This window comes from Neomonachus schauinslandi, chromosome 11 (genome assembly GCF_002201575.2).
Source record: "Neomonachus schauinslandi chromosome 11, ASM220157v2, whole genome shotgun sequence".
Taxonomy (NCBI): Eukaryota; Metazoa; Chordata; class Mammalia; order Carnivora; family Phocidae; genus Neomonachus; species Neomonachus schauinslandi.
Window position 1 is genome coordinate 39796241 of NC_058413.1, and position 26155 is coordinate 39822395.

Sequence of the window (26155 nt, forward strand, 5' to 3'; positions counted from 1 at the left end):
TGGGGTGCCTGGGTGGCTCAGTCAGTAAAGCGTCTGACTCTTGATTTGGGCTCAGGTCATGATCTCAGGGTCCTGGGATGGAGCCTCATGTCAAGACCTCCATGTTCAGCAGGGAGTCTGCTTGAGGATTTTCTCTCTAACTTTCTCTCTCTGCCCCTCCCCCATGTCTCTCTCTAATAAATAAATCTTTAAAAAATGATCTCTAAATATAACTACTATTCTTTGTAAGCTATTTATTTAAAACAAATTTGAAAATCTTTCCTTTTTTAAGTAAACACCAATACTGTGATTTTGGAGGAAAAAGCCTAAAGAAAAAGAGCAATACAATTATTCCAGTAGATGCAGAAAAAAAGCTTTGACAAAATTTAACATCTGTTCATGGTAATAAAAAAGTCTCAGCAAATTACAAATAGAAGAAAATTTTCATCACCTGATAAAGGATATCTATAAAAGGTTTACAACTAACTTCATGCTTTATAGTGAAAGACTGAATGCTTTCTCCCTAAGATCAGATACAAGACAAGGATGTCAGTGCTCACTCCCTGAACATCATATTAGAGGTCCTAACCAGTGCAATAGGCAGGAAAAATAAATAAAAAGAATACCCACTGGAAAGGAAGAAAAGACATAAACATCTATGTAGAAAACCTGGAAGAATTTACAAGAATAATAAGTGAATTTACAACCAACAAGGTTGTAAGATATGAGATCAATTGGCAAAATTCATGTGTACACACAATCAGCTAAATGAAAACCCAATGGCAATTCCTTTTTAGAAAATGCAAAAATCAATTGTATTTGTATATATTAGCAATGTGCTATTGGAAAGTGAAATAAAAAGAACCGAAATCATTTACAGTAGGATCAGAAATATGACATTTTTAGAGATAAATCTAACAAAATATGTGCAAGATTCTTACACTGAAAACTACAAAACACCAATGGAAAAAAAATCAAAGGAGATCTAAACAAAAAGATGTATCATGTTCATGGATTGGGAAATCTCACTCGTGTTCAGGTTGTAATTCTTCCCCTAAATAATTACATATTTAATGTAATTCCAATCAAAATCCCAGTAAGGTGTTTTATAGAAATCAATAAGCTGATTCTAAATTTATATGGAAAGATAAAAGAATTAAAATTACCAACATAATTTTGAAAAGGAAGAAAATTAGAAGACTCATACAACCTGATTTTAATAAAAATTTAATAATAAAGTAACAGTTATCAAGACAGCGTGGCACTGGTGAAAAGATAAATATATAGGTTAATGGAACAATATTAAGAGTCCATTAGTAACATTAATGGTTAGCTGATTTTTTACAAAGGTGCAAAGACAAGTCAATAGAGGCAGGATAGTCTTTTTAACAAATGGAGCCAGAACATATAGGTGTCCATATGCCAAAAAAAGAAAAAAAAGAATCTTGACCCATATCTCACACTATTTATAAAAATTAACTTAAAATGTAACATATACTTAAAAGTAATATTTAAAACTATAAAAATTCTAGAAGAAAACATAAGAGAAAATCTTTGAGACTTTGCACTAGGCAAAGGTTTGTTAGATAGCAACACCAAAATCATGATCCATAAAAGAACTGATAAATTGGACTTCACCAAAATTAGAAACTTCTGCCCTTTTGAAAGACACTTGTAGGTGAATGAAAAAACATGCCACAGACTGGGAGATAATACTTACATCTGATAAAGGACCTGTATCCAAAATATACAGAAATTTCTCAAAACTCAATAAAATAGACAACATAATATTTAAAATGTGCAAAAGATTTGAACAGACACTTCACCAAAGAGGATTATACCATGGAAAACAAACCCATGAATATATGTTCAATATTATCAGCAATTAGGGAAGTGCAAATTAAAATCACAATGAGATCTTATTACAAATCTGTTAGAATGACTTAAAACTCAACACACACATACACACACACACACACACACACACACAAAACCCCAACCGAAAAATGGGCAGAGGATCTGAATAGATATTTTTCCAAAGAAGACATACAGGTGGCCAACAGACACATGAAAAGGTACTCGAAATCACACTAATCATCAGGGAAATGGCAAATGAAAACCTCAAGAGATTATGTGACAGCAGTCAGAATGGCTAGAATCAAAAAGGCAAGAAATCACAAGTGTTGGTGAAGATGTAGAGAGAAAGGAACCCTTGTGCACTGTTGGGATTGTAAATTGGTGCAGCTACTGTGGGGAACAGTATGGAGGTTCCTTTAAAAATTAAAACTAGAAATACTATATGATCTAGTAATTCCACTACTGGGTATTCACCCAAAGGATACAAAAACACTAATTCAAAGGGATATAGGCACCCCTATGTTTACAGCAGCATTGTTTATAATAGCCAAGACAAGGAAACAACCCAAGTGTCCATCCATAGATGAATGGATAAAGATCACACACACACACAAACACACTCACACACACAATGGAATATTACTGGACCGTAAAAAAGAATGAGATTTTTGCCATTTGTGGCAACATGGATGGACCCTAGAAGGTGTTGTGCTATGTGAAATAAGTCAGACAGAGAAAGGCAAGTGGTGCGTGATTTCACTTACATGTGGAATCTAAAAAACAAAAGAAAGAAAAAGAAAGAAAGAAAGAGAAAGAGAGAGGGAGAGACGGAGGGAGGGAGGGAGGAGGGAGGAGGGAAGGAAGGAAGAAAGAAGCCAACCAACCAACCAACCGAAAAACAGACTTAAATACAGAGAACATCAACCGATAGTTGCCAGAGGGAAAGTGGTGGGGGGGAGGAATGGTGAAATAAAGGGCATTAAGGGGTACAAACTTCCAGTTATAAAATAAGAAAGTCATGAAAATGAAAAGTACAGCATAAGGAATACAGTCAATAATATTGTAGTAACACATGGTGATAAATGGTGTCTACATTTATCGTGATGAGCACTGAGTAATGTACGGAAATGCTGAATCACTGTTACACACCTGCGACTAATATAACATTGTATGTTAACTATACTTCAATTTTAAAAAAATCTTTATGTAAATGCTGATTGCAGCTTTATTTGTTATCACCCCAAACTGGAAACAACCCAAATGTCTTTCAAATGGTGAATGGATAAACAAACAGTGTACATCCATACAATGGAATACTACTCAGCAATAAAAATCAAAGGAACTCCTGATACACGATGCAGATGAATCTCACTATATACTCTGATTCCACGTATACGACATTCTGGAAGAGGCAAAACTATATGGATAGAAGCAGTGGTTGTCAGGAGATGGGAGAGGGCTTGATAACAAAGTGGCTCAGGGTGGTGATTGGGGGTGATGGAACTGTTCTATACCATGCTCGTGGTGGTGGTTACAGGACTGTGGGTGTTTGTTAAAACTTGGAGAATTGTACACTAACAAGGATGAATCTTACTGTAGGTAAGTTATACTTTAAATATTTTTTAATGGAAAAATTTTAAAACCTCAGGGAGGAAACCCAGGGAGATTTTTGTGTAAGCCTCTATCTGATGGAAAACCCTCTCCCCTAAGCCCTGTTCCCGAGAGCGCGACAGAGTGTGGTGGCCTTATGTTCGGCATTCAAGGGCATATTCCAACAGCAGGGCTACAGGTCTTGGCTCAGGAATGGGTGGGGAGAGTCAGCACTTTTTCAGACCAGAGGAGGAGACAAATCAGCCCCTCTTAAGCACTTGCTGGGAGGAGCAAAGCAGACCCTCTGGCGGGTACCACGCTGGCGGGGGGGCCTGCATTTGGACACCAGTCTCCTTGGCAGAGGTGGGCTTCATGTGAAACTAATGAAGCTTAAAATCGGGGCTCCTCACATATATAGTCTCCTTCTTGGAAGGGGCTCTAGAAATGTGTTCACATGGCCATATATTTTTATAAAAACTGCAGAAGTAGATACTTTAACCACAATCATTTAAGGTCAATGTCTTTTGCCATTCTAACTTCCTCTTGTTCACAGTATTCCTCCTGGTACACGTCCTCCCCTGACATTAGAGGGGCCACAAATAGTTTAATTAAAATCGTTTACAGGGGCGCCTGGGTGGCTCAGATGGTTAAGCGTCTGCCTTCGGCTCAGGTCATGATCCTAGGGTCCTGGGATCGAGCCCCGCATCGGGCTCCTGGCTCAGTGAGGAGCCTGCTTCTCCCTCTGCCTCTGCCTCTCTCCCTGCTCATGCTTTCTCTCTCTCTCTCTGTATCTCTGTGTCTCAACTGAATAAATAAAATCTTTAAAAAAAAATCGTTTACAAATATATCAACTTCTGCATTATTTTTCTTTGGAAGGGTCCCTCTCCACCCTTGCCCCCAGTCATGAGTAAACCTCAAGACCCCTCGCCCCCCGGAGGCCTTGCTCCTTCCTGACCGCAGCCCTAGGAAGACTGGCTCTCCGATGTACTCACCTTCCGGTTGAAACGGTCCGTGGTGACCTGATGGGTCAGGTGAGTCACATTCAGCATCACCAGACAGAATGGGGGCCAGTTCAGGTGCCCCTGCAGAGAGAGCCCAACCCTCATCAACTTGGAGCCCAGTCCTTGTTGCCTCCTCCCCCTGGGGAGCCACTCTGGGCACCCTTTCCCTGCCACCCCCTCTCAGTATGCCGGGGGCACTGGTTGAGGCTGTGCAGATGGTGCACAGAATCCCATGGAACATTTCTGGTTCTACTTGACCTCCTATAAGCCCAGCCAAGAAAAAGCAAAAACAAACCAAAAAACCTGCCTCCTTCCACCTGGCTCATGAGAATGCCCTAGCAGGTGATTCTCTGCAGCCAGCGTCCTTGGCCACAGGCCACATCCCTGGAGTGGCATCCCAGCTCCTCTGCACTTGGGTGCCTCCCACCTGGGCGTAGGCCGCTGGGACAAGCTGGGAATGGTGCAGGCCCCCGGAAGGGCCACGAGGTGGTGCACTTCACGAACCCTTTCTCCACACGGCCATTCCGGGAGACCCCTGACAGAAGGAGCTACTGTAGGGTTTCTGCATCTGTCCTCGCCTCTGGCACCCCTCAAAACCCAATTCACTGCTCAATCTCCCCTCCAAAACTAGTCAAATCCCGAGGCCCCAGCAGGAAAGGAGCAGGGGACAGTCACCAGGTTGGCACTTTTGCAGTCAAGGACGTGGACGGTGACCATTTCTTTGGGGCTCCGGGTGAGGATGTAGATGGCCTCCTTGAACAGGGCTACGTGGCTCCCATCGAAGGTCACAAAGCTTAGATCAGGGAAGATTGAGCATCGGCCTGGGGGGAGGGGCAGGGATGAGAAGATTAACAGATGTTTCTGGGGCCAAGGCCACCCAGGAACAAAGGGCAGGCAACTTGGCCTCTTCCTAGATGACTCAGAGGCCCCGAGGAGCTGGAGAGTCACTCAGATCAGGCATCACAGAGATTAGGTTGCAAAAGTAGGGGTTCTGCCTGGTCAGGGGTCACACTGAGACAAGAGGTCCCTTGGAGAATGCATCCAGGTCAGAGTTACCCTCAGGCCAAGGGACACACAGGTAAGGGGCCGAGGATCTGGTGGACGCCAGGACTCACAGGCACATTCCCACAGCGGGCAGCAGCGGTCCCCGCCCACCCTCACGGCGAGGCCCAGGACCCCACAGCGAGGGGGCGTGGCACCCTGGGGACAGTGCTGGGACTGGTTCACTCGGATCAGCTGGCCCTCCAGGCAGATGTGACGGACGCAGTCCTGCTCAGCGATTGGCTGGGGCACAGGGTGGAGAGACAACGTAAGTGCCCAGCCTAGTGTGGCAGCCACTCACTACCCCCCACCCCAAGCCTAAGGGCATTAGACCCTTTCCAGTGTCACTTGCAGCAGAGCAGGGGACCCAGAGGTAAGACTACTAGGGAATGGTGTCCTCACCCTCCACCCACCCAACATGCCCCTCAGGGGCCTGGGGATGGGCTGGGCATGAGATTGAGGGTCAGGGGACTGACGGCCAGGGATTTCTGAGTATCTGTCAAGCCCTTGTGGAGAGCTCCAGGTACACAGATATGCAGACATGCTAGCTCAGACTCAGAGAACCTGAGCATACCCACGCATGCGCAAGCGTGCCCACACGCACATGCACACACGCAAGCTCTCTTTATCTCTTTCTTACAAATGCACATACACTGTCTGTGACACCATATAGCACACACACAAGAACACACACACAGATACATGACTGTTCACCCGGAGTCTCACAAATGTAAGCCATGCACACACAGTTCCACGTGTCTCTATAGGCACAAACACACACACACCAGCACACCTGTGTTGTCACCCTGTGTCACACTAAGTCATCCAACCAGCCCTAGGGGAATGGTGAGACTCTGCTATGACATCAGGGGCCCAGAGAGAATTTCTCAGCCTCCAGAGCGTGGGGCAAGCGTGAGGGCGGTGACTGAACCCCCATCTTGCAGCCTGGCGGCTGGTGAAGGAGAAGCTGCTGCAGGCCGTGAGGAATGTGACGCCACGATGGTGTCCCAGCCAAGTGGCCCAGGAGAGAGGGGCATGGAGGGACCACACTGGGGTGGCCTGACAAGTCACTCACGACACAGGTGGCGGATGCGCTGTCCTCAGTGATGGTTGTCAAGGTCTCAGCCGAACTCACTGCGATGCTCTGGGCTGGGGCTGAGCGCCCAGACTGCTTGGTGGTGGCCTCTGTCCCCAGCTCTGCTGGGAGCCGAGGTCCTGCCGAGGTTCCATGGGCCTCAGCCAGCTGAGGGAGCAGAACGAGTGAGCTCTCTCGGGAAGCCGTCCTGGCCGAGACGCGGCTCAGGGGAGAGGATGTGGGCACCAGCGGCACTGTGATGGCCCAGGGGCCATCAGCCTCTGGCGCCAAGGTAGCCAGAGTGTGGGCCACAGCTGGCGTGAGTTTGGTGGGCACCCCCTGCGCAGGGCCATGCATCCAGGGGGGCAGAGACTCTTGCTTGGACAGGATGGCCATCTCCTCTGTGGTGCTCTTTCGTGGGGCAGCTGATAGCGTGGAGGCTGCGCCCTCGGCCATGGCCACGACTCCGGAGGCTGGCAGTGTGGCGCCCGGAAGCAGGCCTGGAGCCGTGCCTGCTGCCTGAGGGGCTGTGTGACTGGGTAGGCCTACCTGGGCCACGACAGCAGGGGTGAGAGGCGGTGCTGAGCTGAGGGTCTGAGTAGGTGGAGTTGTGGCCATAGTGGGAGATGTGGCCTGTTGCTGGAGTGGAAAGGTGACGACAGAGCCCTTGGACCCGGGCGTGGCCACTGGGGCAGACGTGCCCACCTTGGTCAAGGGCAGGCTGGTATCGAGAGGCAGGCCAGGGAGGAGCTGGGGTGGCCGAGTTGAGTCCACAGTCATGAAGCGTGTGACCCCCAGCCCGTGAGCAAGTGTGGACTGGCTGGCGGCAGCTGGGGTCCCCAGGGGTGGAGCTGGAGGCCTGGTGGCTATGGGGGTTTGCCAGGTAGGGTGGAGTGGGGCAGTGGGGACGGGCCTTGGAGGTGAGGGTGCTGGTATGCCTGCGGGCTGGCCGGGCCCAGGCTGCTTCTCTGTGGGGGGCACCATCTCCACTCTCTTGGTAGCCAGAGCACTGACAGGAACCTGCTCTGCTGTTGTTCTAGCCTCGGCTAGGGGGTCGCTGGGACTGGAAACGCTCTGGGCCGGGATGGGCTGGGGCATCCCGGTCCTGTTCATGACCTCTGTGATGGCAGGTGTCAGCAAAGCCTTGTGGGATCCCAAGGAAGTGGGAGGCCTGGAGGTCACTGCAGGGGAAGCCACAGGCCTGGAGGAAGAACTTGCAGGCAACTCCAGGCTTGGGAAGGGCTGGAGGGGGGTGGTCTTAATAGGCAAGGAGCTGGGGCCTGGGACTGTCACAGCTTTGGTCATGAGTGGGAAGCGAGGTGCAGGGGGTGACCGGGAGGAGACTGTGATGTTGGGGCTCCCTGCAAAGGTCACAGTCACCCTCGTCGTCTTCCCAGCACCTGACCCCATGCTAGGTGTGGGCGTCGGCTGCGAGAGGGAGAGGGATGAGGATTCTGGGGTAAGGGGAGTGGCCAGGTGGCTGGCAGTCACTTCCATGCTGGCTGGGGCCTCTGTGGGGCGGGCAGGGAGGTTAGATGTAGTGGTCCCCGACGGCGGCTGCACAGTGGCCGGGGGGGGGCCTGGAGTCAGCACTGGCCCCTCGGTAGCTGCCGTGGGTGGGTTCAGGGCTGTGGTGAGTGGGGCAGCTGGAGTGTGCGTTGGCTTGTGGGAGGGGGCCCCAGGAGCTTCCTGTGGAAACTGCAGCTCCTTGTCACTGAGAGTGGGCAGCTCTTGACTGGGAGGCAGGGTCTCGTTGCCGAGAGACTCTGTGGGGACCGAAACCACGGGCTCCACACCTGGGGCAGAGAGTGAAGAAGCTCAGACAATGGGGTGCCTGCTGCCTGCCCCAAGGGGGTCTTCCCTGGGCAGGGCTGCGAGGTAGGGCTCCTGAGCAAGCAGGTGAGCATAGGGGAAGACAGCTTCCAACGGCCAGTCAGGCTGCCTGACCAACGCAGGGGCCTCTGTCATGTGGTATTGGATGAGTCCACAGGTCTGGACTCCGCCCCATACCTCAAAGCCTGAGCTCAGAGCCAACGGACCTCAGGTCTACCTTTGCCTATACTGCGTTCCTACCGCCTGACCCCAAGCCAGTCCCCTCCCCACTCTGGGCCTCAGTTTTTTTCTCTGTTTAATGGGAAGAATGGACTGGATGAGGTCCCTGCCTGCTCTAAAGGTCTCTTCCAGAGGCCCCTATGCTGACCCTGCTTCTCCAGGGACCTGGGGACTCTGGGCATGATCGGTCAAAGGAGACGCTGGAGATTTAGAGGAAATCTGAGGGAAGGATGAGAAACCTAGGCCACTCACAGTCCTCTAGGTAGACACATCTCTGTGTGACTTCATCCAGGACCTTGGGAGTGGGGCATGCAGGCACACAGCCTTCCACCCTGAGGACAGAGCAGGGAGCCAGTTAGTAGTCTGAAATATGGGGGGGATCCTCTCTTTCACCTGGAGTGAGCACAGCTTCACCCCTCCTTATGACACATGTCACATGAACCCCCAGAGACGCTGTGTACAGAAGCACATATACCCAAACATGTATGTTGCACGCTTTTGCACACTCGTACTCCTCAGACCAAGAGAGAAACATGAACACGGTCTGGTTATGCACACACTGTGCACACACTCACACATGCTCCCATGTGTCTGCATTTAGGCACATTGTCACACCTGCAAGACTCGAAAGCATTCACACAGATACACCTACATCCACACAGACTATCAAAACACCAGGGCATGCACCTTCGTGCACACACAGCTGCACCAACACCCAGACGCGTGCAGCTCACACACACACCCACATGCACAGCTGCGTGCAGCCCACGGACACTGGTGGACCCGCCCAAGTACACACAGGGCCCAGCTGTAGGCACATCACACGCAAATCAGGACTCACACACGCCCGTGTAAGTCAGCTCCACTCTGGTCCACACCTACCCACACACACCCACAAAACATGCAATCACGAGTACATGGGAGCACACACACACCCCAGGACGTGCTCATGCCTCTGGCCACAGACTACACACCCATTGAGACAGGTGCGTGCTCAATACACTGAGGTACACAGCTTGACTCCATGCCCCCTCACCTTGGCACGTCCCGGCAGCTAGTTGCCCGCGGGTCCCGGCAGGTTCGGAAGCAGGGGCCTGCACAAGCATCGTAGTGCCACTCACAGAGGGGGTAGGCAGCCCCTGAGGGCTGGGCATCTGGAAAGGTGACCCGCCCCAGAACCCCGAGACTGAGCGCGACTGGGTACCAGCTCAGGGTCAGGTGACAGAACACAGAGGTAATCCTAGCTCAGCTCATCCCCACCCTGCTCCACGGAACAGACAAATGGACACATGTAGGAAAAGCAAAGAAAAATAAAATAAAATATAAAATAAAAGCCAACCTAAGGGGAAACTATTCCTGGGAGCTGGGGTCAGTGCCTGGGGGATCCTTGGGATGGGACTGTGGGAACTTGGAGTAGGGACTAAGAACCCCAGGGCGGGGGGCTACAGAGCAGGCAGGTGCAGTTGGGCTTTGAGGGTTGGCCAAAGAGGAGGTTGGGAGCCCTGATCCCCTCCATAAGGTTGCCCTGTCACCCTGCTCCCCTGGGACCTTGATGGCCAGCCTTGCCCGGCACCCTTGGTGACTAAGAACGATAGTAACAACAACAAAAACAACAGCCAACTCTTAAACAGCACCAAACACGACATTCAACATCTCATAAGTATTCCCTTATTTATGCTCACAATAATCCTATGATGTAACACTATCATTATCCTCATTTTATGGATAAGGAAACTGAGGCACAGAAGATGCTGGGAAAATTAAACTCTCCCAGGAGAGATTTCCTCAAAAAAAGGTCCTGTGGCCAGTGCCTTGACAGATGAGGAATCCTCAGAGAAAGCAGGCAATGGGGGACGTGGAGGCAGACAAGACCCCAGACCATCTTAGCACATGTGACCAGTCTCTGAAACCATGGCCTGAGCAGGGAGATGTGGGTGGGCTCTGCAACAGGCCAGAGGGAGCAGCCCCACCTGGCAGCCCCTTCCTGACTCTATCCCCACACTGCTGACGATTGTGAAGAAACCTGCTTTTCTAGGATCCTTGAGACCAGAACTGAGAACTTACATTTGGGGAGCACCTACTAGAACCAGGCCCAGAGCAAAGCCTGTTAGATGTCATCAATCCTCACAACAATCTTATGAGGCAAATAGCCCCACTGTACGGAGGTGGATGGTGGGGAGCTCTCCTCCAAGTGCCAAGGACTAGGGTCAGGATTTGAACCCAAGGCTGTCTGGCTTCAAAGTCTGGCTTCATTCTACTCTGCCTCAGGGTCTTCCAGAAAGGGACACGAGTCCTGCCATTACAGCCAGTGATGAATCTGTCCTGGGCGGGGTTCTTTGGTGGACTCTCTAGATGACCATGGAATGGAAGAATGAGCTGGCCCAGGCCTGGCTTGTGGGGGAGGTGATAAGTGAAGGGGCTGGTTGGAGATACATTTGTGCACATATGTAAATGGACCCACTCATGCAGCACAAGGCGCCCTCACAGGCACAAACATATATGTGTCCTTGCAGGACAGAGGCCTGCCTGGAGTGGTAGAGAAATTGTGATCTCTTCCCCCAGGGTAGAAGCAGAGAACAAGCACTTGGGGGCAGACCCACCTGGCAGAGGGATGGCAGAGCCCTGGATCCCATTGGCCTTAGCTGGAAAGGGTATGGAGCTGCCCCATCACTGCCCAGGGTCCTGGGCCTCCCATGCGGGACAGAGGGAGACTGCTGGCTCCTCAGCCTGGTGCCCAGGGGGCGATCTTTGAGCTCACAGGGCAGGCATGTGTCCCCATCAGCAAGAAACCTGAGCCAGTGGGCTCTGCAAGCTGCAGTCAGGAGCACTTCTTACCTCGCGTCCACAAAGGCTGCCCTATTTTTAGACCATGTAATTGGCCTGTGGGTGTAGGCAGGACCCAGGAAGCTGGCTGGGCCCCGAGCCCCACGGCCCACAGCTCCCTAGGCCGCCAGCATGGAGGTCGGGCCCCCTCCCATCTTAGGGGCGGCACCAAAGTGTGGCCTCCCCGTGTCAGGACGGCTGGGAGGGTGGGAGAGGGCAGGAAGGGCGGTTTGAGGAGGGGCTGAGGGTGACGGCAGGGTGGACACCTACCCAGAAGGCGGAAGAACGTGCCCCGGCGGAACACCTCCGTGTGCTCGTACAGCTGCAGGCCCAGCGTGGGGCCCGACACGTAAAGGAAGGAGCCAGGCTCTGCCAGCGACTCCAGGGCCACGAGGTCTGCCTGCCCTGTCCCCCGGTGCAGTAAGAAGGAGGCATGGTGGTGGAAGGCAACGCTGCCCTGCCACTTGGCCAGCTCCAGAGACCCATTGGCTGTGACATGGAGGAAGAAGTTGGGTCTGTCCGCTGCCTCCAGGGACACCACATCCGGGTCTGTAAAGAGCCAGGTGGGTGAGGTGAGCGCAGAGAGGGGTCCAGATGAGGGGCAGAGCCTGGCATGCGTCTGCTCTCAGTGACTCAGGGCAGCCACCCGCCCCGTGGATTAGCTGGGCCCTGCTCCCCCACGCCTGCCCACTTACTTCTGCCTGCTGGCGGGCCCTCTGCACACACCACCTCTCCCCGAGGGAAGTGGAAGCTTAGAGAAGCTGTCAGCTGCCAAACCTCGGCGTGTCTTCCTCCCACCTTCCTTCCCTCCTCCCTCTTTCCGTCCTTGCTCTCCTTTCTCCTTCACTCCCTCCCTCCCTCCCTCTCGCCCTCCCTCCCTCCTTTCCTCCCCCGGTAAACCTCTGGGGGACCCTCTGTGTGCCAGGAGGAATTCTCCATGCTAGGGACACAGCAGTGAACAGACTGACAGAAACGGCCGCCCCGGAGGAGTCACGTCCTATTGGACACACTGGACAGGCTAGGGGGTTGCTGATTTGACAGGTTTCAGTGACCCCAGCTTGGTCCTGCTCCACACAGAATCCCAGAGGCTCAGAGCTGGCAGACTGAGGGGATGTGGAGTCCAACCCACAGAAAACAGTGACCCCAAGAGGAGAAGGGGCTTGCCCTGAGCCCCACAACTGGTGTCTGCTCTCCTTTCTCCTGTGTCCACAAAGGCCCAGTTCTAGAAAGTGGGGCTTGTTGCTGGGTGGATAGCCCCCAAATCCACACAAGCAGGTGTCCAGGAGTCCCGGCCCGCCACGGCTGGCTGTATTGTGGGCAAGTGGCTTAACGTGCCCGGGCTGTTGTGAGGAGCAAACAATATGGCGCAGGTGAAAGGCCTAGCATGGGGCTTGATGTGTCTTCCCTCCCCGTCCATGTGGCCCTGTCACGCCTCCCTGAGCAGCTGTGAGGAGACAGGAGGCGACTGGAGGAAGGATTCATTATTGATGGTAATAACAATAAGTGTTGTTTATCAAGGACTTACTATGTGCCAGACGTGATACTAAGTAAGCCCTCTACCTGCTGGGTTATTAAATTCCAAGAGAGCCCCAGGAGGTGGCAAATTCATTCATTCAGCAGCTCATGTTTTCTGAGGGCCCATCATGTGCCAGGCGCGGTGGTAGGCACAATAGGAAACCAACGACCAAAATCCCTGCCCTGATGAAACTTACATTCAACTGGGAGGAGGATAAACATCATAAACAAGTACAATCTATAATAGGTTAGTGGGGGATGATCTTGTTGTCCCCATTTTACAGATGAGGAAAGTGAGGCCCAGAGTCACACTGATGGTGGAAGAGGCAGACAAGATTAGGAGACCAGGTAGGCTAAGGCCAGAGCCCAGGAGGTTAACCTCCACAGTCTGCCCCAGGGATGGGACCCAGGAGCAGGCACCATCATATCATGCTCATATCATGTCTAACTCCTGGATGGGACTGTGGACTTCTGGTGGACAGGGATGTGTCTCTTCCATCCCTAATGCCCTGGTGCCCAGCTCTGTGCCTGGCCTGGGAATAGGGCTCAATGAAAGGCAGGAAAGGAGGGATGAGGGGGTGGGGAGAGGTCCTCATAACTAGGTAAACTGCAGACCCTGAGAATCTGAGAACTGAATTTCTGAGATTGGGATGAACCCTCTGAGAAGTCTCTTGGGTCCTGGTTCCAGCTGATGCTGGGATGGGCCACATCCCTGTGGTTAGGGAGACACTGACTAGATGGGGCCAGCAGGATGCGGGGGTAGAAATGCTGATCACAGCGGTCATGCATACTGGAACACACACAAATGGCCACAAGAAAGACTTCCCAGCACTGGTTGAACTGAGGCCTTGGCTGGCCCAGGGCCCCAAAAAAATACCATCCAGGGGTCCCTCTGTGCCGGGCAAGGTTCCTGCCACCCCTTCAGCACTGCTGAACTCTGAACAGAGGACAGTGCCCACTAAAGCAAAGCCAGTCAAATCAGTGGACTGAGTCCCAGGGGGCTGTGGCTGGTTCCAGGCATGTCCCAGAATTCAGGATCATAACCTGAACCGGTCAAGAGCCTGCTCCTCCATTCGCAGAAGCAAGCCCCCCAGGAGTCAGTACATCAGCCAGCTCCCCTCTGGCACTTCAAGTCTATCCAGTCTCAAAAACGGAGGGGAAGGGAGGGGAGGAGGCAGAAGAGAAGAAGGAGAAGCAGGAAGAGATGGAAGAGGGTGGAGGGGAGGGAGAGAAGAGGAGGGGGAGGAGGAGAGGGGAAAGAGGACTGGGGGCAGGAAGGAGGGGAGGGAGAGGAAGGAGTGGTTGTTGCCACCAGGCTTGACCGGAACACAGCAATGGTATAAAGCTACAAAGGTACATCTGGACCTTGGCCTCCCTGCTTCTTCCAGGGAGAAAATGGAAGGTGTCTGTTTGAAGAGACTAACAGGCTGACCCAGAGGCCTGTCTCAGCTGGCAGAGGGGCACCTGTTGGAGCCCCACATTTCTCCAGCAACTGCAGATTGCTTAGGGCCTCAGCATCCTCCCTCCACCAAGGGCTGCAGTGGGGCTGGAGGCAGACCTTACCATGAGCCTTGGCCTTGTACAGTGCAGCCATCAGCAGGAAGTTCACAATGTCCCCTGGAGCCACGTCCTCTGCGCTCATGAGGACCGTGGCACTGCCTGCCGCCTTGCTGGCCACCAGGGCATTGCCAGTGGCCAAGCTGGCCAGTTGGTAGGGACCCTTACCTAGTGTTGGAGAGAAGGGGCCCAGGTGGGAGGCCTGCCCCCCTGGGCCTTGGCCCACCTCCCATCCTGCCAGAGGTGGGGAAAAGAGAGGGTGCGAGAGAGCTACTCTCAGTCGCTTCCCTCACCCCGGGCCCCAGGGAACTTGATTCCACAAGAAGGAAGGGGCATGAATTCCAGGGGGTCAGTCCCTGATGGGAAGTGACCCTCTGCACAGCGCCTGAACAATTTCACAGGAAACCTGGGAACAGGGCCACCCACGGGAGACCTCTGCCCCACCCTGACCCCTGCAGATGTCTCTCCGTGGGCCTGTCCCACCGCCACTGCTCTATTCAGGGTCGCCTCTGGGACTCAACATCAGACCTGGTCTCTACCCACCCAACACCTGAGGAACGAAGCCTGGCAAGTCTCAGCCTCAACATCAGTGTTTACCTGCTTATCTCAAATGTGTCATTTTTGTGGCTCTTGGGTTCCTACCGTTGTTGGTATAGGTTGGAGAGGGCCATGGGTTTCCTAGACAATTGCCTTAAAACCAACCTCCCTGCCTCTGGTGTGCCCCCCAGCCTCCAGTGCTTCCTCCCCACGGGTGCTTGGGTCACCTTTCTAGCCACACTCCCTGCTGGGACTCATCAATGGCTCCCCATTGCCCTCAGGATGGAATCCAAAAGCCCAGCTTGAATTCAGGGACCCTTCCCACCCCAAACCCCACCTACCTCCCCACACCCTTGCCCTGCCACATTGAACTTCTCTAGCACCTCCTTGAAAGAGCCGTGCTGTGCTCTACCTCATGCCTCTCCTCATGCTGTCCACCCACTCAGAGTAGTCCTCCATGTTTTGTGCCTGGCAAACGCCTACTCAACCTTTGGGGCCCAGCTCAAATGTCACCTCCTTGGCGAAGCTCTCCCTGCACCCTCTCCCGCCACACACAAACGTCATCCCTCCTCCTCAGCGCTCCACCAGCCCTTGGAGCACGGCAGGCCCTGATCACAGCTCTTAGGATGAGGACCTTGATGGTGGATCCACGTCCGTCTCCTGGGCCAGATGGGAAACAGGCAGCGCTATGCTAGTAAATGCATAACAATAAACTCTCAAACAAATAAACAAACAAAACCCCACTTTGTAGTGGTTGCTGATTTCCACCGTGTGAATACTCACGGCAGTGGTCAGTTTCAAGCTACCAACTGAATGTGGAGTTAGGAACACACCGCAGCTTTAGGGGGCCAGTGTGAGCGGGATCCAGCACACCACCACCGGGACAGGCCTCTTTGACCATTGATTCCCCAGCACCCAGCAAAGGGCCTGGACCAGAGAAAATGTTGGTAGGAGAGCAGAGCAAGGAATGGATGGGTAGGTGGATGAGTAGGTGGAAGATGCTAGAAACAGCTTGTCCTTTGCCAGTTACTGCCACCCAAAATGCCACAGAAGGGAGAAAACTCTTCTCAGAGCTGTCTCGCTGAAATGTCTTGCCTGATGTCAGACAGACCTTGCCTGTCCCAGGGACTGCAATTCTGTTACAGATTCATTCCTATAAGGAAAGCTTCGTCATAGCCAGGAGGAAGCCCTTGGCCATCAGGAGTCCCTAGGGGCTAACATTTTGGAGGGTCTGTAGTCCCTGAATTATCCTGCTTCACCCTGGTCCAGCTTTTATCTCTCAGACTCCCTAACTGGTATCCTGTCTCTAGTCTGTCCCCCTCGATTTCACCTGCTATCCTCTGCCAGTGGGACATGTCTCAACCCAAAACCTGGTAATGCTTGTAACTGAGGACAAAGCCTTGGGCCTAGATGCACATAGGCCTATTCCTGGCATGGTACCTGGAAGGGGATGAAGCAGGGCTCCGAAGTCAAAGGTGAATGGTACCAAGGACCTGACGAGCATCTAACTCTGCCAAGATCTGACTTCCCACCCTATTGCCCATGACCCTGGTGATTAAACTGAATAATGAGCTCTAACGCTGGACATTAGCCTCCCTTGGGTCTTTAGTCGCGACCTGTGGTTTTACTCTAGCTAATGCAGAATTTGGAGCATATCCTGGTACCCTGTGACCTTGGCTAAATTTGAAGATGAATTGGACAGGCTGAGCCAAGCTGTAGGTTCTGCCCCAGTCATCCTCAGAAAGAGCAGTGTGCATTTGCCTTCACCACTCAAACCTTCAGGAGACCCAAGACAATATTCCATGAGACTGATGAGCGAGATTGCAAAGGACAGAAGGTGGCATATTGGTGGGAATGGGGTTTTTACTTCCTGGTGAAGCTGCCCTGGGTGAGAACAACTCCCAGAAAGCTGGCCTGGCCTGGAGAGAGGGGACACAGGAGCTTCTAGAGACAGAATTCTGAGACACCCCTGGCCTCTGCACTATCTGGACTCTCTCTGCACAGTGCGGTCCCTCCTCGCACCATGTTACAGCTCTTCCAGGGCCAGCTGATGCTGTCATGGCAGCAGCGGGGCTGGCAGTACTCAGCCCCCCAGGCTCCACTTGGGGAGGATGGGCTTACCTTTATTAAAGAAGTCACAGTCATACGCTGCAAGAGAGAGAACAAGACTTCTTGAGAAGCCTGGGACAGGTGGGCAGAGCCACGGCCCCTAGCATCCCAGCTGTCCCAGATTTGGCCTGCCTCCCAAACTCCAAGATCTGCGCATGGTCATTGGACTCAGGTGTCTTAAGGTGTAGGAAATACCACGGCTCCTGTCTGTGCCCCCGGCACAAAGCTCAAAGCCTGACCTAGAGTAGGGACTCAGCATGTAGCGAATGAATGAATGAGCGAATGGGTGAATGAGTGAATGAGTGTTGGACAGAATGGGGCATTTTCTGTGGCTCCAAAGGGCAAGGCTAGAATCAAGGAGTGGGAACTCCAGTCACAAATGTTATAGCAGTTCCTGGAGGAATGCAAGCACAAGATAGAAGTTGGTATTTCAAGAACCTTGGGTGGAAGGGAACCAGGGGCCACCAGGACCCAAGGCTTTTTTCAGGCCCCTCGGGGTGTAGTTTCCATCAGCTTTCACAAGCTCCTCCAAGTGTGTGCTCAGCGCACCCTCTAGTGGCTCCGCCCAGCACTGCAGCCTGTTGCCCAGGCGCCTCAGCCATGGATTCTGTAGTCCCCCGGATGCCGGCTGGGGACCTTGCAGGGGCACCCAAAGCCAGAAGCAAGGCCATGAGGAGCCAGTTGGGTAGACCGTGGATGAAGGCTGAGGGGGATCCTCCCTCATTCGTAGGCATGGTCTAAAGAGAGCCACCTACTCCACCTGATACCCCAAATGCCATGATCAACACTATCTCTTTGCATTTGGCACTGACCTCTAGAAAGAGCACTTGCAGTGAGACTGACCTACCATGTGTCTGTGGAAAAGGACTCACTTTTCCTCATTTGTTGACTCAGAAGATTGAACTAGAAATTTAGATCTCGGAGTCTCTGGTTTCAAGTGGGTACCAAGTCAGTGGGAGGTAGTCCGGAAGAGTCAGACCTGAGTTCAAATTCCATCTCTCTCACTCTTCAGCTGTGCATACTGGGACAAGTTACTCAACCTCTCTGAAATTTAGTGCCCTGCTCTATAATATGGGACCACCAAGGGTACCTGCCCCACAGACTTGCGAGTCCTGGACTAGGGCAAGGCAAGTGCTCACATTGTGTGCAAAAGGGAAGGGGGCGTCAAACACCTCAGTAATTAAGATGCATAATATTTTAATACACTGTTTTAAAATGTTTTAAATTAATGCAAAATGTCCGTGATGAACCAAATATCAAAAATTTAAAATAAGGACAGGATCGATGATAGCGCCTTGCCAAGCCACGTTGGATCCTGAGGCAGAAGGGAAAATCAGTACTATCAACCCTGTCATTACTTAAAACTTTGATATTTTGTTCATCAAAGCCACAGATATTTTTGCATTAAGTTTGATTTTTTAAAAATATTACCTTAAAATGTGATTTATCTCTGTTACTGAGTTTTTTGTGCTTCCTTAAATCTTGTGTCCTAGGTGAGGAGTTCCTAGCCCTGAATATCAAGGAGCTAATGCACAGAAGGCACACAGCTGGGCACACAGCAGATCCTTGGTAAAACTGTGCTGCCTTCTCTTTCATGAAGGATTTTTATCTGAGAAAGAGAAGGGAGGGCCACAGAGCATGACCACAGAGCCTCTGTAGTAGAGGGCTCTCAGAGGAAACCGGGCAGAGAAAAGGGAGGCCAGAGGTAGGTTCTGCTCCATCTTCTTCCTAGGGTCATCCTGCCTGGAGCTCTCAGGGCTCAGGACGGGCCAGCACCTGCATCCCCGTAAGAAATGACAGCAACCTCAGTAATACCACAGAGTGCGTGCCCAGTGCTTCACGTGGGCTAGCTCACTGAAATCTTGCAGCACCCTGCAAGGGAGGGACGGGTCTCTTAACCCATGTACGAGTTGGGGTGTGAAGAATGTGCCCCAGGTGACCCCGCTGGGTGGGGCTTGGGCCTGAACCCAGACAGTCTGGCCTCAGAGGCTGTGTGATAACCACTGCACCCCAAAGTGAGGCAGTGATGGGCCCAGAAAGATCATCGGTGTGCAGGAACAAATAATAAATAATAAGTGAATGACTAATGGAACTTTCTATATATTTTATTTCATTTTTAAAATATTTACTCTTGTATCTGTTTTATGATACACATTTATACTACTAATAGTATATATGTACCCACATACATGTATCTATGTATGTGTATGAATGCACGCTTGAAACATTTTTTACTAGATGGAGCGTGCAACCCAAAGCATTTACAGACCACCATTGCTCTAAATAAACTGATGTCTTGTGCTGCCTCTGAAGGGGCCCGTATGTCTTAGCTGACAAAGGGCTTTTAATTCATTATCCCATTTGACCCTCACAATAAACCTGGTGGGGCAGGTCCATTCCTACTTTTCAGATGAGAAAATTGAGCCCCAGAGAGGTTGGGTGACTTGTTTGAGGCCACACAGCTCGCATATGGCAGCTGTGGGTCTGAAACCCGGGGCTCCTGACTCCCCTGGGAACGTGGTTAAGAGCACAGATTTGCAGCCAGACCATCTGAAGATGAGCCCTGGCTCCTCCACTAAGCTGTGTGACCTTGAGCACGTTACTCCATCTCTCCCTCTGTCTAACCTGCTCCCCAGCTGTGAACCAGGAATGAATTCCTACTTGATAGGGTATTTTACGAATTCAGTGAAAGACACGGGCAAGCCAGTTGGTGCGTGGCACGTACCGAGTACTCAGTAATGCCAGGCAGGGTGATGGCAGCCCACGGGCCTGCCCGCGGAGGGGCCCCCGCTCCCCACACTGGGTGCCTGGTCTGCATACTCACGGCAGAGGCGCGGGGTCCGCCAGCCCACAGCCACCCCGTGCTGGCAGCACTGGTGGGCATAGGCGGACACACTGGCACAGAAGCACTCACAGTCCCCGCCCCGGCTGCACCCACAGGTGTCCGTCAGGCAGTTTGAGTAAAACCAAGTGACATCGACCTGGGGGAGGTCAGAAGTCAGAGGTCAGAGGACAGCTCCCGAGGGTTAGCCCCTCAGCTTCCCAGCCGATGCCTCCTAGCGGCAGGGAGCAGCATCAACATGAAGGGACCCCAGGCTGGGGTGAGCTGCCCTGGTGGGGTGAGGGCAGACAGGCGGCCAGCTCAGAGCGAAACAGCTCCAGGGCCCAGGCAGACCCCACTTTTGAGAACTAAGCTCTCGCCTTCCCTAGGCCTACACTATCGGATCCAGAGGTTAAGGGTGTGGCTGAGAGACAGACATGGGGTATGAACTCCCAGCCAGGGCCAGGCCGACGGCAGCCTTCGAGGCCCTGGGGGGTGCCATGCAGAGCTAAGCGCCAGCTCCCCTCTGTCTGCACACAGGCCGATGCCAGGGCATGAGGGGTTTGTGTCCACTGTGCAGAATAACTTCCTCACCGGGAGGAAGAGCCAGATTGAGATAGGTTTGAAAAAGGCATGGAAGCGGTTTGTTTGGCCGTCTGTCCTGGGTCATCTGGGGAAACAGAACAGGTTCATCGGAGCAGGCTGGAGGCAGGGGATTGGCAGAGGTAGGTCTCCTTTCTAGACCTGAGGTGCCTCTCCCAGGCATTGGGTGGGGGGGCGGTCTGCGAGGAGAAGGGATTGAGGGAAGGTAGGGAGGGGCTCAGGAGGACTGAGGCTGGGGTCCACTCACCACAGGGTGGCAGGTCTCAAACACCTCACTGAGCAGGATGCTGCACTCCTTTCTGGCAAATGGTTCTCGGAGAGGATTCAGGACACACATGTCCCAGGGGTCAAGGGTGTCTGGGCACTGAGAGGCAAAGGCAGGGCTGTTGATCTCCCTATCCCCACAATGCCTGTTGCCTGGTGTGGTGGACAGACTCTTAGAGTGGCCCCCTTGATCCCCCAACTCTTGAGGTTCAAGTCCTTGTATAATTCCCTCCCCTTGAGTATGGGAAGGACCTATGACTTGCTTCAAACTGACAAAAGAAGGCAAAGGTGACGGGATGGACATGGTTATGAGTCTGCGACTGCATTTTTATGTTACATATTTTATGTTTTATAAGATGGTAGAGTCCATCTTGCTGGAGTCTCTCCCTTGCTGGCTGTGAGGAAGCAAGCAGCCATGTGGGGGAGTCTTACATGGTAGAAACGGTGAGTGCTCTCTAGGAGCTGGGGGTCTTCTCTGGCCAACAGCTAGCAAAAACACTGAAGCTCTCAGTTCTATGGTTGCAAGGAACCGAATGCTGCTGACAACCACCCCAGCAGGTGGGGAAGGACATACCTCCCTAGTCGAACGTCCAGATGAGAGCCCAGCCCTGGCTGACACCTTGGTTGAGCCTGTGATACCCCAAGCAGAGAACCAGTCAAGCCCCACCCTGACTCCTGACCAACAGACACCACATGTGTGTGGTCAAATGTTTCCAAGTCTGTAGTAGTGTTGTTACATAGCTATAGATAACTAATAACTAATACAGACTGCCCCAATGTCTGCCGAACCTCCTCCATCAGTGCTACATTCTCATAAGAACCCCCCAGGATATGCCCAAGGGGGTTATCAAGAGAGGAACAGCAGTAGGGGATCGGAGGAGGGGAGCAATAAAGGTTAGTCATCCTCTCTGCTTCTCTAAAATGGGGGTGGCTCGAGCACTCTTCTGAGGCTGCAAGAACAGCCTTGTCCCACCTCAGGATTACACTGGGCTCCAAGCCATGACTGTCCCTGGACCCCAGTCTACATAAGCTCATCTTCATCTACTCCTCAACTGAGAATTAGGGACATAAGATGACTCAGTCCAGGAAACACGAATATGTAACGCCCATATCACCACTCTCTGCTGCTGCATCCATAGACATAACTAATCAATCACAGTTCTCCTTCTAGCTGAGCCTGACACAAGTCTTAGGTATTTCTCAGCACGGCTTCACAGGCTACCTCTTTTGGCTGATCAGAGTTGTCACAAGAGCTTAAATCCAGTCTACATCCCTCTCCTGGCACAGCTCCTTCAGAGGACCATGGAGAAGATGGAACTTACTCAAGCTCACCCAGCAGCTCACTGGATGACCCAAGACAAGAACCTAGGTCTCTTGCTCTCAGTTCAGTGCTGTTTTCCCCCATAGCTCACAACTTGGGGGCCTCAGCCATTTCCCAAACCCCAGGGACATCCTCCTCATTTCTGCCTCTGCTAAAGTTGTCTCCCTCTCAGAGGCCTTCTCTCTGATACATTCATCTTTCCAAATATGGCCTTTAAGTACCAGTCTACTCCCACCTCCTTCAGGAAGCCTGCTCTGATTGCCTCAGGCCACATGGGTCTCTCTTGGACTCTCCTCTGGACCAGACCTAGTGCCAGGCACTGGGGGCACAGAAATGGTTAAGATGGTCATGTTTCAACAAGCCTCATCTTCCCTAGTACGTAGGTGGTCATCTCTCCTCAGACAAAGACTTCATCTCCTTCTCAGCCCCTACCTTCCCATCAGGGCTTGATCCAGGGCCCAGGTGCAGCCTGATTTGTGAGATGGGGGGTGGATGCCCTCTGGCCACAGGGCAGAGCCGAAGGCTGGGGATGCTGGGTCAGAGGCCAGGAGAGCGGTTGCATGAGCAGTCTCACACCAGTGTCCCTGACCTGGGGCCAGGGCCCCTCAGTGCCAGCCAGGGCCCATCTGAGTGAGGGAGGGAGGCAGCCTAGGGAGCCTTTACCTCAACGGCAGCCCAACTGCTGCCAAACTCCTGGGGGTTAGTTAACTCAAAATTCTCCGGAGTCCTCATCTCATTGATGGTTTTTAAGTCAAAGTTCCCACAGAGTCCCGCCAGCTGGCCCTGAAAGAAGAGAGGACACTGCGGTCACCTGCAGGAACACCAGGGACGAACCACTGGCAGCGCAGTTGCCATGAGCCCAGGAGTCTGTCATGGACCTGAAGCAACTTCTGAGGTCATGATGTAAAGAGGGGTAGGAGAAGAGTCAGAGAAGAAGGGCACGGAGTGGGGTGGGGGCAGACAGGACAGGAGGCATGATACTCCAGGCTCCTTGGTGAGGGTCCAGCTCATGCAAGGATGCCCAGTGGCCTGGGTCAGCCCCAGGAAGGAGCAGAGGGCCCTGTGAGGGTCACTGCTCATGCAAGTACCTGCCACTGTGGCCCAGCCTGGATGTGCACTGTGGTTCTCTGGTCCCATAAGAGGGTGATGTGCTCCCTTGGGAAATGCACCAGCGTGAAAAACCCTGCTTGCCACGTGTGGACCTCCTGCTTCTCATCCAGGAAGCTCTCAGGACTCTAGAGCGACAGGGATGGTCATTCCTGAGGCCTGGGTGTCCCCCAACACCTGGGTCAGCTGCCCAGCCCCAGGAACTCACGCCTCCCTCACACCCTGACATTGACCTCTGTGTTCCTGACTTTGACCAAGGAGTTCAGTCGGGGCTGCTGACTCAACAGCTCCAAGGAACTGGGTCCCCAGCCCTCTTCTGCCCCAGCCCCTGTTAACATACGACTGTCTATACAACCTGAACCTGCACCAGGCCTTACAGGACTTCCCGAGTCGTCATCAAAGATGAGGAGTGAGTTCCCAACGTTGATGGAAATAAACTTCCTACAGATGATACCAGAGCTGTAACAGTCTACATTCTCTACAATCACAGAGAAACTGAGGTCCGCTGTGCTCTGGGGAGAAAATAAATTAGTTCAGTAAAACCAGGGAGAGAGAAGGGCCTGAGGACAGGCACAGAGGTAGTGGGACATGGACTCTGAGGTGGTTTTCAATCCACTTATACTTCTTATTAGCTGTGTGACTTTGGGCAACTTACTTCAGTTCTCTGAAGCTCAATTTCACTGTTGTGCCTAGGGCAGTGTTTAGCATGTAGTCACTCTCCAAAAAGTATTGGACGGACGGACGGATGGATGGATGGATGGCTATATAATAGGGTTGACTGGTGCTGACAAGGGTATAGGGTGGGGGTACTGTCTTATATACGTGATGACAGTAGTGTAAGCCTTCTTGGAGGGCAAATTGCAAGCACTGAATAACATCTTATGTGTATACAACTTTTCATGGCAATTCCACGTCTAACACTCTATAGAGATACATCCACAAAAGTATTCATTGAGCATTTAAATATTAGCAACAATCTAAATGTCTGTCAATGGGGAGATAATAAAACAAACAAGAGCATGTCCTCTCTGTAGAATTTTACACAAAGAAGAAAGAGGTATGTACCGATTCTATAATGACTAAGGTATGTGGTATTAAGTGAATAAAGCAAATTGCAGAATCCTATCCATAAAAACAAAGCACCGTGTGTGTGTGTGTGTGTGTGTGTATCTGTCTGTCTCATGGAAGATGATCTTGCAGGATTCACACCTAACTGTTACGAGCAGGGAATGGGAACAGAAGAGCTGTAAAGGGAAATATTTATTTTTAATATATGCTTCTAAATTGTTTTAAATGTCAGTGAAGAGCATGCATTGCCTTTGAAATTTAAAAATTAAAATAAGGTCAATTATCTGTCTCTTGAGGTTACAGAAATTACATGAAAACCCCCCACACAATGCCTTCCCCATAGCTAGGACTCATTCCATAAAAGGTTTGTCATTATTATTACTCTCACTATTATATAATGGGACAGGTCCTTAGCAAAATCAAAGTCCCTTGGGTGTGTCTCTGGCACTCTCCCACCTGCCCTCTTCATACCCCTTTTCTCTTTCTGGAGAGGATCCTGCCTCTACTGTGCCCCCCACCCCACATCACCATCCTTTTTCCTTCGCAGGAGCTGACAGCTTTCACACATTAAATCTCCTGTCAGATTTCTTGGTTCAAACTTGACACCAGCTCTGCCACTGGCCAATGGTGTGACCTCAGCCAAGACACCTAACTCCCCTAAGCCTAAGTTGCTGCATCTATAACATGGGGTCAGTAAACTCTACTTCATAATGTTGCTGTGAGAATTAGGCAAAGTAATCCATGAAATTGGCTCAGCAGACCACCAGGCATACAATAAAAGCTCAAAAACCATGAGTTCTTATTACAGACAAGAAGACCCTTGGGACCCAACAGGGCAAGGCTATAATGGTGAGGGGCCAAGCAGTGGGGTATTATATGACTGGTGAGCTCTGTCTAGCCCTGAGCCTGCTCCACAGCACTTCTTTCAGTCTCCAGATAGCCCTGCCCCACCCCCAGGCTTAGATCCCTCCACCCGCCCAATTCTGCATCAGACTGGAGTCTAGAACATCACCGCGCCAGACAGGTCCTCAGCTTCAGCTGCCCCGGGTACCCATACAGCCAGCTGGGCAGATGCATCCAGGAGCTCACCTTGACCAGGTGCACTTTGCACGCCCCCACGAAGTCAAATGGGAGCCCATCGAACGTGCGGTAGTGCCGGTCACCATAGGCCGTGCAGGTGGAAGCGCAGGGGTGGAGCGTGCACTGGAACGAGCCCCACTGGCACACACTGAAACACATGGGCCCAGAGCAGCTCACAGGGCCCACGCCACACACACTCGGAATACCCACACCAGAGCCACTGCCTACACAGTGCCCACTATGTGCCCCTGGGCTAGGGGTCACAAACACCATTGACCTCCAATGGAAGCCTGGAGGTCACAAAATCACATTCGTGTAAATGTTTACAAAAACATCCCCCAGATTTCTATCTTTGCATACCCTTATATATATACACACATCCCTGTATGGCACACAAACACACAACATGGGTGTGAACATGGTGGAAGGGGGAATGCTAAACGGGGCTCACCATCGTGCTTTTCGCATCCATCCTCATCCCCGGCAAAAAGCAGAGCCTGAATGGTACCCTCACTTACCAGGTGTGGCAGGGAGACATGACCTGGTCCCCAGGGAAATACTCCTTCCCCTTCCAAGTGCACGGGCAATCCTCTGGCAGGAAACATGCGTCCCCATGTCTGAGTAAGCTGTAGGGACACAGCAAGCAGGTGGTCAAGCCAGCACGCTTCCCTTATCTGCCATCTATAGAGAACCCTGCATCCACATGGATACTGTAGGGTGGCTCTCAGCATTTCCTCCAGAAGTAACTGACAATG

The 26155-nt window shown here is 52.0% G+C and overlaps 1 protein-coding gene across 1 annotated transcript in view; it reads right to left on the minus strand.

The window, feature by feature from the left end:
* Positions 1–26155, minus strand: part of OTOG (otogelin) — an 85365-nt gene that overhangs the window by 22314 nt on the left and 36896 nt on the right. Inside the window, exons 24-39 of the mRNA XM_021685793.1 lie at positions 25919–26026; positions 25410–25548; positions 23630–23764; positions 23234–23380; positions 22809–22928; positions 20808–20924; positions 19961–20117; positions 17149–17175; positions 14497–14658; positions 11689–11967; positions 9632–9749; positions 8848–8927; positions 6544–8339; positions 5543–5711; positions 5103–5248; positions 4419–4508 (exon numbers count right to left, since the gene is read on the minus strand). Of these exons, the coding sequence (XP_021541468.1) occupies positions 4419–4508; positions 5103–5248; positions 5543–5711; positions 6544–8339; positions 8848–8927; positions 9632–9749; positions 11689–11967; positions 14497–14658; positions 17149–17175; positions 19961–20117; positions 20808–20924; positions 22809–22928; positions 23234–23380; positions 23630–23764; positions 25410–25548; positions 25919–26026 (3790 nt within the window). The remainder of the gene's footprint in view (positions 1–4418; positions 4509–5102; positions 5249–5542; positions 5712–6543; positions 8340–8847; positions 8928–9631; positions 9750–11688; positions 11968–14496; positions 14659–17148; positions 17176–19960; positions 20118–20807; positions 20925–22808; positions 22929–23233; positions 23381–23629; positions 23765–25409; positions 25549–25918; positions 26027–26155) is intronic.